This window comes from Asterias rubens, chromosome 8 (assembly GCF_902459465.1).
Source record: "Asterias rubens chromosome 8, eAstRub1.3, whole genome shotgun sequence".
Lineage (NCBI taxonomy): Eukaryota > Metazoa > Echinodermata > Asteroidea > Forcipulatida > Asteriidae > Asterias > Asterias rubens.
The window spans coordinates 13,193,153-13,211,187 of record NC_047069.1 but is presented as its reverse complement, the minus strand read 5'-3'; the positions used below and the strand labels follow the sequence as shown (position 1 = coordinate 13,211,187).

At 37.2% G+C, this 18,035-nt stretch overlaps 1 protein-coding gene across 1 annotated transcript; it reads right to left on the bottom strand.

Moving 5' to 3' along the window:
* Nucleotides 1–3,211: 3,211 nt before the first annotated feature.
* LOC117293402 lies at nucleotides 3,212–17,254 on the bottom strand. Its single transcript, XM_033775721.1, has 8 exons — nucleotides 17,085–17,254; nucleotides 15,532–15,644; nucleotides 14,942–15,144; nucleotides 14,385–14,459; nucleotides 6,945–7,013; nucleotides 5,357–5,512; nucleotides 4,481–4,747; nucleotides 3,212–3,763 (listed from the first exon to the last, which is right to left on the bottom strand). Exons 1-8 carry the CDS (start codon nucleotides 17,085–17,087, stop codon nucleotides 3,324–3,326), a joined length of 1,326 nt encoding a protein of 441 aa, XP_033631612.1. The 5' UTR covers nucleotides 17,088–17,254; the 3' UTR covers nucleotides 3,212–3,323.
* Between the last annotated feature and the right edge of the window lie 781 nt (nucleotides 17,255–18,035).

The following is an 18,035-nucleotide window of genomic DNA, read 5'->3' as shown; positions in this document are numbered from 1 at the left end:
GTGGCACCATCTAAGCAAACTGTAACTTGGTACATGTATCTACGTTTCTTTGGAGCACTACCATGGCAAACTCAAACTTGGTATCCAATCACCTTTGTGGCACTGTCTTAGCAAACTTGAACTTGGTATCTTTGTTGTACTATCTTGGCTAACTATCAAAGCTTATTGGTGGCACTACTTCGGCATGACTCAAACTTGGTATTATAGTATCTTTATGTGGCGGTATCTTGGGAAACTCAAACTGTCTATCTAAGTTTCTTCGTGTACTTTTGTGCATCATCTTGGCAAACTCCCTGCACCTCTAAGCTTCAAGACGATAACAACAAAACAAGATGGACGCAACTTGTAAACTGAGTAACCTGTTTATTTGCATAAACAGTTTGCATAAACAATACTAGACAAAAGAGACCAAACTCTCTAGTTGAAAACCACTGATTACAATGCTGAATGGAGTTGGTACCACTGACCTTAGGTTGTACCAGCCTAAAGTAGAAGAACCACTATTGAGGTACGCAACAACATCGACTTAAGATGTGTTTTATTTAAAATTATCATTAAATTTTTTTGTTTTTATTGTGGTTCCAATAATCTTGCAAGGAAAATCATACAAAATCGTAAAAAAAATAGCCACTCTATGTCTTGAATTAAACAATTGTATTTTCCTCATTTATTTATTTATTTAAGAGAATATATCTATGATTAATATCAGTATAAGGGTATCGCGTGGTGTTGATTAGAATAGTAGCAACAAAATTATACGCAAGCACTGTACAAAAAAACAGTTGCTTTTGATGGTAGGCATATTACATAAGCTTCAATGTTTAAACAAAATTATATATTTTATTCTCGAGTATATTTCACGAGACACGTTGATTGCCATCGAACACTATTGTTTACAATAGCTGGATATATAGTTCGGTCTCAACTTTCTGAAAGTACAATTTCGTATAAAACTAATAATTAAATAGCAAAATTGTTCGGCAACTTGCATTAATCTTGCATTAATGTCTCTACGTCACACCACTGACGTCACAATTTACTCCATTCCCATGTGTGACTGTAGCTGTTATTAAAAGCTTTAAGGCACTAGACTCTATTGGTAATTACTCATAATAATTGTTGAAAAACTTACATGGTAATGAGCAATTGAGAGCTGTTGATAGTATAGTATAAAACAATGCGAGAAACGCCTCCCTCTAAAGAAGGGTAGTTTTTCAGAAAAATCTCGAATAATAACAACTTCAGCTGAAGCCTTTTATTATGCACCTGAGAGCACACAAACTAATGCAACAAGGGTGTTTTTCTTGCATTATTCTCTTGCAAATTCGATGACCGATTGTGCCCAAATTTTCACAGGTTTATTATTTGATGCATATCTTGGGACACAACAAGTGACTAACTATACTGACCTTTTACAAATTCCAACTGTCATAATTAGGTCGTTTGTAACAAATAATTTGCTTTAAATGAAATCATGCAAAATAACCATATTAAAACATTCTTCTTGTTAGTACGAAAGAAATAACACGTGTAATTACTAATTGCATACTCCACCAATTCACATTTCAGTTATTTATGAAGATATCATCTCGTTTGATTATAGGAAATATGTATATTCTGTGAAGCCTCTACATATATTAAGTTAAACCGCCAACAAATGTATACACCGTGTCGAACTAAAAATCTATCCAATAAACTGTGAAACTTTTTTATATAAAATTGTGTACATCATAAACCCGTTCACCGAGAAAGACACTTTTACACCCACACAAGTATTTAGAACAGAGCTTGGTGTACAACAAAGGCATTATATCTCGTAATACTTATAGTTGTACGATGTTTTTTAAACTTTACAAAGCATACTTCGTGAATATCAACCGAAATGGTCATTTCCTTCAATGTTTTAATCCTGGTGTTTCTTTGATTATACTAAGGCCCGTTCACACAGGTCCCGATAACGAGAACGAAAACGAGATCGATAAAAACGCGCAGCCTCGATTGGTTGAATTTCTCCACGCATAATACGCCCACGCTTATTCAACCAATCGAGGGCGTGCATTTTTTTTTTCGTTCTCGTTTTCATCTCGTTATCGGGGCCTGTGTGACCGGGCCTAAAGCCGTGTCCGAATTGACGGCTACAAGTACAGCTACGGCTATAGATGTCTATACAAAAATGTGTCAATTCCCTAATCACTACTCAAGTTGTTGGTTATTAAGTTAATTATAGTTACTAATATACAATTAACACATTGAACTTTGTTCATTCACTTAAAGCGACAAATTTAATTTTAACATTAAAAAAAAAGTGTTTTAGTGGTTTTGAACCTACACTAAAAGGCACATGATGGCAAAATTTCCAGAAAAAAATCCCACCACCATTCATAATTTTATTAACAAATAAAAAACCAATCACACACTTTATTGTCATGCGTATGATCTCTGGCAATCTTATAAAGCCAGCCAGATTTATTGTTACCAGTTAAGGTTGCCAGCCCAAAATACCACACCACAATGTGTGACTGGTATTCTGCTCAGTTTTGTTTCCTTGGCAGCAAGTTGTTAAACAACATTTTTGGCTAACCAGCACTTTGATACAGGGCCCTACAGCAAAACCACTATTAATTCGCACACAACATTACGCATCCATTCAAGGCACTTGATGGAATGATTTTTCTCTTTCCAGAAAATGGATTTAAACAAAAGGTCATTGCCATGGTAATAAACTGGGTTTGCCTGGATAAAAGTCAATTAAAAAATAGTTTCTGAGTTTCTCGTAGTTGAATGCATCTACACAGTACACATTCAACCCTGTATGACCATATAATGATAACATAGCCCCTTTCACACTACTCTATTCCCCAGGGTTGCCCCCCGAGAATAACGGTCAGCCTGTTCATACTTTGATCGCTTTACCCCCGGTCTGCCCCGGCATAAGGGCATACCCCTGGGGAAACCCCTGGGGTTATTCTTAAAACGTGCAGCCGGAACCTATGGAAAATGGATACAGTGTGAAAGTGCGCCGTAGTAACAGTGGGGTTAAAAAATAGTCCCTCGGCCCTCCTTGGGGCTGTATTCCATGGGGATAAGAGATTCAGTGTGTATAGAATTTGAGGTTGCATGGTGAGATATCAATGTATATTTGGTTTGCGGTAACACCATGTGTGTATCTACTTGCCAGGTAGAGTTTGTTCTTAGAGAACTGTCTATTTCTACCTCCATGATTATACTACCGCTGAGTAGATGTTCGGGGGTTCGGGAGACTTCTTAGATACAGTGTGAAAAGGGTTTTAGCTATGCCAGCCAGCAGTATGTTATGAATGCATCTACACAGCACTAGAACCCACCATTAAAGCTGAATTTTCACTAACGACTTCGCGAACATCATCCACATTACACATTCTATGCATGACTTCCAGGCACTTCCTGCAGTACATGTCCCTGTCTGTCTGCGACTTGACAATCTTAATGACAAAGTCTTTGGCCTCGTTGGACTGGGCAAGGCCCTCCATCATAGGATGTATACTATCATCCAAAACGTCATTTGCTGTAAGTGTCTCGTCATAAAGTAGTCCGAGGCATCGGTAACTTTTAAAGTCCTTACACTCTTTTCCTGTCAACTCTAATGCAGTACCGATGATCTCGGTCATGTCTCGCTCAGGTGAAGATTTCAGCTCCTCTTTGAGGGATCTTCTTAGAGGCAAATTCCCAAATATGTCTTCAAGTGTGGTTGAACATGCATCACTTAGGGTGACGTTGACAAATTCTAAAATGAACAGAAGTATTCACATATAAAGTTTCTTTAAGAGGGAACGTGAACAAAAAGGGATGTTGTGCAGTGCTGTTGACTGCACTGCAATGTTTCTAACTGTTTGTAACTATACTCTGGCCGCATATGGCAGAAATGTCTGGAGTTGGAATGTCTTGGCCGAGTGGTTAAGAGCACCGAATTCAAACTCTGGTGTTTCTGATCAGCAGACAAGTGGCTTGAATCCCAGCCATGACACTTGTGTCCTAAAGGACGAGACATTAAACCATTGCTTCGTCCGTCGGATGGGACTTAAAGCCGTTGGTCCCTTGTGTTGTGTAACGCATGTAAAAGAACCCAGTGCACTTATCGAAAACCCTAATATGGTGCTACATAATTGGGTCTAGAATTCATCACTTCAATAACCTATCTTTCTTAAAGTTTGTATATACTCGGCGCCTTGGGTACCTCGTTGGTAGACACGTTCGCTACTATAAGACTTTGATACTATTAATATTATTATTATGAAAATGCAGTACATAATACAAGCGGGCAACACCAACAGTTGAAAAGGACACTATGCTATATTACTTATCTTGATTCAACTGAAGTTTGTCAACCGGGGGGGATAGAAAAACGGTATTTCCTTTTAAAAGGGCAAAAACAACACGGTGTTCGTTTTTAAAATGGAAAAATCACATCCCTATACATTGGTGGTCTGTCTTTGTGTCTTACCTTCAGTTTTGATTAAACCCTCTGCGATGCACTCAAACTCCCCTCTTGTAGTAACTCTACCAGCCTTCACTGTATACATCTGGTGTGGGATCAGAACACCTTCTAGTTGATATTCATCCAATCCATATGTGTTTATCCATTTTTGGTGAGGATAACGAGGGTTTGGAAAACATGAACAAAGTTGCAGAGCATTGCAGTTGAGACTCTGTAAACCTTTCACGGTGGCTGTTTTACTTTGAGGATCTAACTGAATCTGCAATTGTTTATCTATTGGAAATGGCAAACACAAACAAAATCAAACAAACATTAGTGCATTGCGAATGAAATTTTTTCGAACAATTATTTCCCAAAACTTTGTAACTAAGTAAAAGATATCTGTTAGGACACCAGCAGTGCACTTCATACACAAAATCAACCCACATTAGAAGCACATCAACTCAGTAATTGGCAAACAAATGAACGCCAAATTAAAGTACCCGTTTTGCAGTATACATTATATATACTAAGTGCCTTGAGTACCTTGTTGGTAGATACATGCGCTATATTATAAGACTGCAATATTGTTATTTTTATTTTTATTTACTCCTTGGTGATGAGTAGCAAGTTAAGTTACATGGTATTTGTGGGTGATTTAACCCTATAGTGGCGTGTAATATCCTAGTCGTCTAACACACCAGACTCAAATTCTGCAGATGTTCTGATCAGCAGAGTGTGGATTCGAGTCCCTGTGGTGCTTTTTCTTATCTCTATTACATTTTCCAAATCTCAAATGGAACCATCAATTTGCTTCCAAAGTTTACTGCTTGATGTAAACCGCCCCCCCCCCCCGGCCTGGAGAGGCCCTCTTGTGGTAGAGCACTTTTAGGGAATACTTACATTTCCTGACGGATATTTTAGTCTCCTCTGTAGAGTTGATCCAAAGCTTTTTCCAGCATTTTACCTTTCTGCACAGTTTGCATGAAAGACACAAGAATACCAGCGCCAGACTAATACTACCTACAACTGAAACCTTGACGTAAACATCTGAAAATCCTTCAAGAGAAACAGACAAAATAAGCAATTAAAATTTGAAGGTTCTGTGAAATAAAATTGAAAAGGTTTATACTAAAACTGTTAAAAAACAGGGCCTTCATTTTTTGTCAAATTGACATCGGTGATAAAGAATATTAATTTTGGGTTTTACCCATACGCCGATGTGTGTTAGCACTGTATACTCAGCGTTTTCCCAAGCTCTGTGAAAACAAATCACAGGCATGTTACTCTGGTGGGATTCAAACCCACGATTTTTGCTATTCTAAAGCTGCGTCTTACCAACCAGACTTTCCTAGCTTTCCTTTAACATATTGCACGAACAAATGATTACAAATCTGCAAGTCACCTCAGACTAGAACCAAACATAGTAATGGTATCCTGTAGAATGGTACATTCTTTATTCTAGAATGGTACATTCTTTATCTTAGAATGGTATATTCTTTATCCTAGAATGGTATATTTATCCTAGAATGGTATATTCTTTATCCTAGAATGGTATATTTATCCTAGAATGGTATATTCTTTATCCTAGAATGGTATATTTATCCTAGAATGGTATATTCTTTAACCTAGAATGGTATATTCTTTAACCTAGAATGGTATATTCTTTATCCTAGAATGGTACATTCTTTATTCTAGAATGGTACATTCTTTATTCTAGAATGGTATATTCTTTAATCTAGATTGGTATATTCTTTATCCTAGAATGGTATATTTATCCTAGAATGGTATATTCTTTAACCTAGAATGGTATATTCTTTATCCTAGAATGGTACATTCTTTATCCTAGAATGGTACATTCTTTATTCTAGAATGGTACATTCTTTATTCTAGAATGGTATATTCTTTATTCTAGATTGGTATATTCTTTATCCTAGAATGGTATATTTATCCTAGAATGGTATATTCTTTAACCTAGAATGGTATATTCTTTATCCTAGAATGGTACATTCTTTATCCTAGAATGGTATATTCTTTATCCTAGAATGGTATATTCTTTATCCTAGAATGGTATATTTATCCTAGAATGGTACATTCTTTATTCTAGAATGGTACATTCTTTATTCTAGAATGGTATATTCTTTATTCTAGATTGGTATATTCTTTATCCTAGAATGGTATATTTATCCTAGAATGGTATATTCTTTAACCTAGAATGGTATATTCTTTATCCTAGAATGGTACATTCTTTATTCTAGAATGGTACATTCTTTATTCTAGAATGGTATATTCTTTATCCTAGAATGGTACATTCTTTATCCTAGAATGGTATAATCTTTATCCTCAATGCAAATTTAACATCTATTATAAATGGTATCCTAGTTTTTTTTGTTCTTCCCCTTATATTTAGGCTGTGATGACCACAATCCAATACAATGACTTTTCTTTTACAAGGAGGGGGGGGGGTACAGTTGTTTTAGTTTGTCCTTACCTCCATTGGGTGTTAATGAAGGTACCACTTGAGATGTGCTGCTATGGGTTCTTCCCGAAGTCATAGTATCTGCAAAAGCACATTAAGAGAAATGAAAATAAATATCATATAGTGGACTATATGCATTTTAATTTAGCAAATTTTTGTTAGGAAAAAAAAGGAAAGTTTCCTGGAGGGGACTTGAACCTCCGACCTATGGCGCTATCTAGACCAAATTGAGCTAATCAATGGTTCTGCTGCCCTCTATCGTCCCAGAAAGTCTCCCATTGAGCTAATCAATGGTTCTGCTGGTGGTATCCTCATGTTGTCAGTGTCTCTGTCCGGGGCTTCCCAACAGTCAGAGGCCATTTATGCACAACCAGTAGCTGTCATACAGCAAGGGATCACCTATTGTTGTTGTACATTTGCTATTTTGTTTGTCTCTGTATTTATATTCGATTTTGTTGGCTTTGTGTTCCGTTTATGCAGTTGCACCCTGACTTAGGACTATGTCAAAATGACTCTTTAGGAAATGTTAAAAACTTAAGGCTAGTTGTAGAAGTGAGGACCCAAACTCGAGATAATACTACTCCACCCCTGGTCAAGTGTATTAAAATCGGCCCTTGGTCAGTGGTGGACGCACATTATTACTTCAATAACTCATTCAATTCAATTTCAATTCATTAAGGTTTATTAAAAATATCACCAAATACACGACAGAAGTTAAAAAGACTTAAATTGACGTGTTTACATACATTATTAAAAACAATGACCAAAAAACACAGACTTAAAAGAAGAGAAGAAAAGCTCCAGGCATGAATGCACAAAAAAGATAAAAATTAGATTAAATTTGATAAACATTTGATAAAACTGATAATTCATTATTATTAAAAATTACAAAAGACAACAAACTCTGACTTAACAAGGAGAAGAAACTGTAGGCATGAATGCACAAATTAAAAAAATTTGATCAAATTTGATAAACATTTGATAAAACTTAACCCAACTGTTAGAGATTCTTGTTGATGAACAACTGTTGATGTTGATAACCACTCAAGCGAACCAACTGTCCTTTTGTTCACTGAGGCAAATGACATAGCAAGAAGGGATCCCTGTCGAAAACACACACCGCTATTATTTAAAACAATTGAACCGCTGAGTTATTTTGTTAAACCCTGCAAGGCATATAATTCCAACCCCTTCCTTGTCTGGTCACAATTAGTGCATTTTGGCGTTTCGTTAGAGCCAAAAGATATTTTTAAATATGGTTAATTATAAGATGCCTGTTGAGAGATGCTTAATATTGTTTACTGTAAACAAGCGACCCGTGAGGCTATTTCTTAATTCCGGAAATCCCCATGCAAAGTAAGGTAGACCCAAAACAGGTCCCAAATCACCCAAGCTTGTATACCCCTACAACTGTGCAACTCCTATTGTTCCTCTTTTGTTCAATTCTTTTCGCAACAGCTCCTATTGGTTTTGTACACAATTACCAACTGTGGACCTTTCCCGAACCGTGGACTCAATTTCCTTTTTTGTTATAGGTCCCCGGTTTGAATGTCTATACCTACTCAACCTCTCATAAATTGTGTTTGTTGTGTTAGGCCCACTTGTTATCATTGTGTTGTCATCAGTAACCAAATGTAGCTTACGATCGATTCAGAATTTGTTCACACAATATTTTAAGAAAAAAGGAGGTCAAAATGCTTTTAGTTTAAGCTATTACGCATATTTTATTTTGTTGCTATATAGCTACAAAGATATTATGTACAAACATAAACTGTTTTGTCAAAATTTTAATTTGTTTAAAGGAATTTTACAGAATTTGTAAAGAAGAAAAACTCGCCTTAGATCACAGATTTACATAAAACGTACACGATCAATGATGATAATTATAGTAGAAAGCATCCCTTTAAATACTTCGATCTAAAATGTCATTTGATGAGAAATAACAACAAAAAAATCCCGTTTGGAGTTTATCGCTTATAGTGAGCGTTTAATTTTTTGTTTAAACCGAGGTCATGCAAAATGTGTAATCGACTTCTTTTTACTATTTTCTTGTGACCCAGACGGCCGATCGATCTCAAACTTCTACAGGTTTGTCAGTTTATGTATATGGTGGATTACATAAAGTGCTAACACTGTCAGCAACTATTTTGCTGGCAAAAATAAAACCACTTTTGTAAGATTCGGGTACTTTTTCAAAATGTCCACAGATTTACATTAAACTTACAGGGTTTGAAGATAATGATAGTGGAAAGCTTCCCTTCAAATGTTACTAACTAAGGTTTTGTAGTTTTTGAGAAATGAGTAAAACAAGTCACAAAATAATTTTGGTCTCATGAGACCAAAACTATTTTAGCATATAAAATCCCCTTAACCAGTTATGATATTATACCAAAACCATAGCATAACTGGTTAATACGTTTTTACATGCAAAAACTGAGACGAAAATTATTACTTTTACTCATTTCTCAAAAACTACAGCACCTCAGTAAGTAAAATTTCAAAGGGAAGCTTTCTACTATCATAATCTTCAAACTGTGTAAGTTTAATGTAAATCTGTGGACATTGTGTTTTTTGTTAGGAAAAAGTACATGGACAATGGACACTATTGGTAATTGTCAAAGACCAGTCTTCTCACTGGTGTGTCTCAACAAATGCATAAAATAACAAACCTATGAAAACTTGAGCTCAATTGGTTGTCGAAATTGCGAGATAACTTTATGAAAGAAAAAACACCCTTGTCACACGAAGTTGTGTGCTTTTAGATGCTTGATTTCGAGACCTCAACATCTAATTCTGATGTCTTGAGGTCAAATCGTGGAAAATTTCTTCTTTCTCGAAAACTACTTAACTTCAGAGGGGGCCGTTGACCGAAATGTTTTACACCATCAACCTCTCCCCACTACTCGTATACCGAGTAAGGTTTTATGCTAATAATTATGTTTTTTTTACTTTTTCTAATAAGCAGGAGAGAGTGCTTGTTCAATATATGCTTTACTGAACTTTTGAGTCGCATTTGTTTGTTTTGGAAAAACATCACCAATCCCGTTCAACTTACTTTTGACTCGCCTTGTATTAAGGTGGAAACATGCGCGGTTTCGTTCGCACTGAAAACATGCAATTGTCCGTAGTGGAAATGGATTAAAGGCACTGGACAAGTATTCTCACTTGGTGTATCTCAACATATGCATAAAATAACAAATGTGTGGAAATTTTAGCTCAATTGGTCATCAAATTTGCGAGATAGTACTGAAAGAAAATTCACCCCTGTTGCATTACTTTTCGTGCTTTCGGTTGCATTTCAGCCATGGTCTTTAAGAGAAATTACCTCTTCCTCAAAAACTACGTTACTTCAGAGGGAGCAATTTCTCATATTGTTCTATCAACAGCTCTCCATTGCTCGTTACCAATTAAATTTAGTATGCTAACAATTATTTTGAGAATACCAAAAGTGTACAATACTTTTACATTCGTAAGGAGTTATAACTTGCCAGTCTGGAAACAATGTTATACTTCATACGTGGAAACATGTTACAGTCCGTTAGAATACAGTTCGCTGCTGTACAGTCCGTTGGAATACAGTTCGGGTTTGTAGTGGAAACGAGTTACAGTTCTTTCTGGCCGTATGAAAGAACCGGGTTTATAGTTCGTAGTTGTAGGTATCACCGTACGTGACTATATACATGTACAGTTCGTAAAGGACACCCACGTTGTAATTCTTATAGTGAACTGGAAACCAGTATACCGTTCGTCGTCGATGGAAACAATATTATATAAAATTATTGTACAGTTCGCAGTAGAAACGGGTTAAAGTTCGTAGTTGGAATTTATGTACACCTCTATATACAGTTCCTTGAGGAAAACCAATGTTATCATTCTTTCAGTGAACTGGAAACCAGTGTATCGTTCGCCATTGATGGAAACATTTGCTAGTGTATAGCAGTAGAAACGGGTTACAAATTCAGCGGAAATAGGTAACGGTTCGCGGTTGAACAAATTGCATTCATGTTTTTTATGTTACGGTTTAATAGTGTAGTAAATACACTAATGTCATGTTCCTATTGAACGCACTTATTAAGTTACACACGATTTTCAAAGTTGTGGTTTAAAGACTGTTACCTACAGTTCGTAGTGCACACAGTCTCCATCGGATACAAGTAGTGTGACGTCATGGGTACCTTCACTCAGCTCACACTGATTTCCTCTCAGGTTGAAGGACTTGCATCGTTGGTCTTTGTGACAAGCCAGACAGCACTGCAACTTCCCCCGCACAGTAAAGGTCTTAAATGTGTGGTCAGACAAACAGCGATTGGTAGCGACGATAGAACAACTTACGGAGTCAGTTATTACAGGAACTGGACGTTCACACATGACATGCTTTTCAGTATTGACACATGGAACTGAACCCCATAAAGGAAAGATCTTACTGAAGGCAGAACATTGACGATCTGGGGTTCGACGTTTCCACCAATCAGCGCGGTACTGAATTTCCGAGGTGTCTCCGATACAATCCCAAACCCCATCTCCGTCTTCGTCTGTACAACCAATCCACACACCGGTAGAGAGTGCCAAACCCGAGTTAGTAAAATCCCACATAAAATCATATTCTTCTTTTGAGTTAGGCGTGGCAAGATGTGCATCAAGTTCGTTGCAGATTTCAACGGCATCTTTCCATGTACGCATTGGGTTTAATAAGCTCTTGTAGCAAGACCCTTTCCATTGCTGCCATTCTTCATGACAGGCTCCGTAACTCACGGCATTCGTGCCCGGCAGAACCAGCAACACGACTAGGGACAAGGAGCCAAATACTACAGCGTGATACCCCATGATAATCAAAATTGAGTACATGCAAACTTTTTACAGCTTGATTCTGACTCCGACAAAAACACCGTGTGTTGTTTCGATAACGCAGTGCAAACTGAAGTCAGCTATACCTGTGTATTCCCGCTGGCAAAAAAAAAAACCACACCCCCAAAACACAGCTTCATTCTAGCTTCAGACACGAAAAGGAAATGACGCAGTGTGTGGCGTCTTCCTCATTAAACTGTTGCATCAGAAACTGATAGCTATGGGTGGTATCGCGCAAGTTATTAGAGAGAAAATAACGCCATATGTAATGCAACGTGTTGATATCTCCGAACCGTTTGGTAAAAACATGGCGATCAAAAGATTGTGGTGTTTAATGTACGTATATTCCAGCTGTGTTTCAAAACCTTACGTGCAACCACCCACCCACATAGCGATCGTGTTCGCGGGGTCCTGCTATTGTTGTTTTATTATTTCAATTCTCTTGTGGGGTCCATGTTGAACAAAGAAGTGTCATGTGTGAGTCTAGTGTTCAATTGTCTAAAATACCCCCACAAGAGCGCTGCTCCCGTAAGCACACACACACAACCTTATACGGATCAAGTTTGGATCCAGCTATTTCTCTTTATTAATTCCCTTTTCTAAAATAATAATAATTACAATAATTTATTTTTAATATAGCGTCTTACATAAAAAAATCTCAAAACGCTGTACAGTATGTTACATAATTATTATAAACATTCAGCTAAAAATAGTAAGCAAAATACAGCAAAATTACATTGTACAATAAGAACGATAAAAACATACAATGACAAACACCAATACGAGACAATCAACAATATAACACTTAATGTAAAATTGTCAAAGGTAATGTCTTTTAAAAAGAAATGTTTTGAGATGGGTTTTAAAAATATCAAAGTTGGTGATAATCCTCAAATGAATGGGTAAGTTATTCCCCAAAATGGGAGCATAAATAGAAAAAGCCCGATTTGATAAAGAAAAAACATTATACAATGTGTGTTCTTTGATTCCTTAATAGGCTTTGGCCTGAAGTCTTTGATATTATGAGTGTGAGAATTTACATTTTACGTTACGCTACGTTACTTCAGAGGGAGCCGTTTCTCGATGTTTGACAGCATCTTAAAGTAGTCGCACTTCTTGCTTAGTTTTTTAAGTATCAATTTGGCATATTCTAGTTACCAATAGTGTCCACTGCCTTTAAAAGGAAAGGTTTAGCTGGTTTTGTGTCTCAGTCTTGGTCTCAAATTCGACTATTGGGTCTCGACTACAACATTGTCGAGCACCCCCCCCCCCAAAAAAAAAAAAAAAAAAAAAAACCACAAAAAAACACACCACATATTGGTTGGGGCTCATGAGTATCATTATACTCCTCCTCGATTTCTTCGGTCCACACTTGACATCACTCGCTTGGATGTTCCCCGAGCAAACAGAGTTATAGGTCAAAAAGCTTCAGTGTTGCTGGGCCAATGAGTTAAAGGCAGTGGACACTATTGGTAATTACTCAAAATGATTTTTAGCATAAAACCATACTTGGTAACAAGTAATGGGGAGAGGTTGATGGTATAAAACATTGTGAGAAACGGCTCCCTCTGAAGTGAAACAGTTTTCGAGAAAGAGGTAATTTTCCTCGAATCTGATTTAGAATTTGCCGTCTCAAAATCAACAATCTAAAAGCGCACTATTTCGTGTGACAAGGGTGTTTTTTTCTTTCCTTATTATCTCGCAACTTTGATGACCAATTGAACTGAAATTTGCACAGGTTTTTGTTTGTATGCGTATCTTGAGATGAAAAGACTGGTCTTTGACAATTACCAATAATTTCCACTCTCTTTAAAGGGTCTATGTAACTTTTGTAGGACAAAAAACGCTATGTCCACAGATTTACACTAAACTTACACAGTTTGAAGATAATGATAGTAGGAAGCTTCCCTGAAAATACTACGTGCTGAGGTGCTGTAGTTTTGGGGAAATGAGTAAAACAATGTCATGAAAATAAATTTTGTCTCATGAGACGAAAACTATTTTAATCATTTACAAACGGATTGTCATGACATTGTCTTACTCATTTCTTAAAAACTACAGCACCTCAGTAAGTAATATTTGAAGGGAAGCTTTCCACTATCATTATCTTCAAACCCTGTAAGTTTAATGTAAATCTATGGACATTTTGAAAAAGTACCCAAATCCTTTAAAGGGAAGGTTTAGCTGGTTTTGTGTCTCAGTCTTGGTCTCAGATTTGACTATTGGGTCTCGACTACAACACTGTCGAGCAAAAAAACAACAACCACCACATATTGGTTGGGGTTCACGAATGGTAGTATCATAACATTCCTCAACGATTTCTTCGGTCCACACTTGACATCACTCGCTTGGATGTTTCCAAAGCAAACAGAGTTATAGGTCAAAAAGCTTTCAGTGTAGCTGGGCCAATGAGTTGAAACAATCTCCCTTCCGTCAAATGACATATTCCCTAATGTTAGGGAATCTGTTTACTCTGTCTGCATTTCTGCAAGTCCTAAAGACTCACCTTTTTTCCATGTTAATTTCTTTCTCTAGTGCGCTATGATCTTGATGGAATGGCGCTCTTATAAATGTGAATTGTTATGTTATCATGTGGGTCACACTTACCTTTAGGACTGCTAGATGTAGTCTCGTACTCAGTGGTTGAAACAGGTTGAGGTTGTGTTGTTAGGGGTATGGTTACTGTAGTCAATGATAAACAAAACGTAAAATTATGCATACCAGTACATTACTCACTCGATGAAAACACTTTGTTGGTTAAGGTTCTGAGGCTTTGTTTGAACGGCAATCAATATAGAAATTCAATTGCCAAAGCTTTTTTCAGCTTTGTCTCGTAAATATCCAACAAAAATATACAAAGTCCTGTTACAATTTCCAGTCTAACTTTCCAGTCTAACAAGTAACTCGTCCTAACTCGAGACAAGACTAATCCTAACTATTTGTGAAATTGACCCAATAGGATTAATCCTATCTCGAGTTAGTAACCTCGACAAGTAACCTGTCCTAACTTAGGATTGGTTCAATGTGTCCCATTGTCTTGGGATATGGAATTTAACTCGTCCTAAGTCCTAAGATTAATCCTAAGTTAGGAAGAGTTTGGTGAAGAAATCATTGACTGGTCCTTTCTCTTTGTTAAGAAAAGTCAAAAGTCATTGAAACCCTACCTTTTGGCTTCCGGAGCTTTTGACACAGCGTTTCATTTGCTCGTGGATTGCTCCCCAGTCCCATGGTGGAACTGCATATCTTGGGGCAGAACCCATTTCTATAACACGGCCTGTAGACGTAGAGTATTCCTCTTTGATCCAAGTCATACGGATTCTCTGGGCAGTAAGAACACTGTACACACTGGCGACCTAAGCAAAACTCTCTATAGGGAAGGTAAATGGGAAAAATGGACAGTTAAGAGAAAACTTCATGGGATTTGGGTACTTCTTGTGACACAAAATACAATTTCCACAGATTTACATTAAACTTACATCATTTGAAAATAATGATAGTAGAAAGCTTACCTACAAACATTACTAGCTGAGGTGCTGTAGTTTTAAAGAAATGAGCAAAACAATGTCACAGAAATCCATTTCTGGCAATTGCCTCCATGCCCCTGGTCATCATTGCCTTTGTGCCCTTGAAATGCAACAGTAGAGATTTACGATTTTCTCATAGAGTGCCCTTTATCAAGGGGAAATCGCCCTGGTGCCCTTCCCTTTCAAAATCTAAGCACACAGGCCTGAGTACACAATCGACATGTACTTACCCACGTGAGAGGTTACAACGGAAATTGCATTGCTTCTCATCCGAGTCCATCATGCGTATCTCTGAACTACCCATTCTGAACACCATTACCAGGAACAGTCCTTTCAAGATGTCCTGTTGAAATAAAATAAAACGAATAAACGTGTCTATTATTAAACCTTGTGTAAATGTGTACAAATAATTAAACATTGTGGAACAAATTGCAAAACTTTATGGAAACTGCTCCACATTTTGGATTTGGTTTGGCCCTCTCCTATGGCGAGGTATTACAACCTTATATTAGTGTTATATTATAAGTCCAAACACTGGAAATGAGACACGAGAAGAGTTTATTGGTGGAAATGTGCAACATGCTAGCCAAACTGCCTGTAAAGTAGTACCAGACTCCCCCCCTTCTTGGGGGAGGGGCAAGGGAAACACAAGATGGGTTTCAAAGTTGAATTACCACCGTAGAAGGTTAATTGCTGTATATCCACAAAAGAGCACAATACGGAAAAGTTCCCGCATGGCGCCACCACTTTGACCTTAAAGCCATTGGACACTTTTGGTACAGAATTGTTTTTTAACGTTCACAGATTTACAAATAGTTTACAGGGTTTACAGAAGGTAATGGTGAAAGAATTCTCTTGAAATATTATTCCATGAAATGCTTTGCTTTTTGAGAAAACATTAAAACAATATTAATTCTTGATATCGAGAATTACGGATTTATTTTAAACACATGTCATGACACAGTGAAACGTGCGGAAAAAATGGTGGGTTTGATGACAGATTGAGCCTAAATTTTCACAGGTTTGTTATTTTTATTAATAAGTTGTGATACACGAAGTGTGGGCCTTGGACAATACTGTTTACCAATAGTGTCCACTGGCTTTAACGAGATATCCCTTTTTGTAAAAATTAGTGAAAATGTAGTGCCAGGAAACAATGCATCAACATAGCTAACAGTAGTGAGATAGAATGCTCGATAGATAGAAAGATAGATAGAAGTACTAGACTGGTAAATACTAACATATAACCAAGTGCTGTTTGTTTCGACCTTGTGTATACATCATACATAAAATACGTGTTTTCATGGTCTAATTTACTACAAAACAATAAGTTGACACTAACTACAGTACACCGAAATATAATTATTGTTGACTTTATTTAAGTGACACTGAACTTGGACACGTTGGACGTGTGACTCACAACAAACACTCAAGTCTAAATAGTACCCTCTCACTCAGAAAAAAACAATCTTTGGATAATGTTCCATAAATAAATAATGTGTTCTTTACCTTTTTCTATGCGCTAATAGTAATCCTCTTAGATAACTTTCCGTATGGCGCCACCACTTTTTCACTAATTTTTACAAAAAGGGATATATCAATCAGGTAAATTTTACTATATTATTTCATCTCGAATGAAAAAGTGGTGTCGCCATACGGAAACTTTTCCCGCGCGGTTTATAATACCGTACTACTACTACACGAGGCACTAGGCATTCAATCAATCAAAAGGGTAATTCCCCCAAAAAATAGTTGGTCGTACTCCTTGCTCAATGGGTCTTACCATGGTCTTATTGTCAACCTCAGCATGTCTGAACCCTCCACAGCATGGGCCTGAACGCCTTCGAGGTGGTGACACCCTCTTACTTAGTACATGTTGAGAATCAGTCAAACAAATCCGGATGAAACGAGAGTCGATCGAGGAGAGTAAACAACCCAGTTATTTTGCTTTCATTTCATTTCCGGGAGTGTAGTTGTGTGGCGCCCTCTGTCGTTGATTGTTGATTTCCCATTATTGAAGACTTTGTGTCATTATTGATGGCCTCGAGGGGTCATCGTAAATTGGATTATCAGCGTAAGCGATGATGATTTCATTATCACACTAACTTAGTGGCACTCCCCGCTCTCACTACAGAGCATGCTGAACTTAGCACATTATTACCAAATTATATCTGTGCAAGCCTCACCACAAAATTTGCCACCATCAAGTTCTCTATAGGCCTAAAGTGAAAACATTATTAATAAGCTCATTGTGTTAGTCATCCATTGTTTGCACTTTGGTTGTTGGTCGTTGTAATTTGGGTAAATAGTACCAAACCCCGAAAATGGCCCCATTTGGCTTACTAGTCACTATGGCCAAGATGGAGTTAGACTTTATACTTATTCTGTGTGGAAGTTTTCTATAGTTACAAAATGCAATATTATTAAACCAAATCGCATATATTGAAAAGATTAAAGATGAGCTAGTAATGTTTGATTTGATTACAGTGGGCTGAAGCTGGAGAGTAATTGATTGATATTTGGTGCGGCACTGCCCTCTTTTTTTCTTGGTTTATCTCCCACTCACGCTTCTATTGAAGCGCTTCTATTGAAGCATGAGTCTGAGCTGAGAGCTTGCCCATGAGAGGGCTGTCCAGACTCGCATATTCTACAAGCACACACAGCGCAGCAAACGAAAGGAAAACAGACTATTGGCCATGCACCTCAAACAGCCGGAACAGGAAGTTTTATCTGT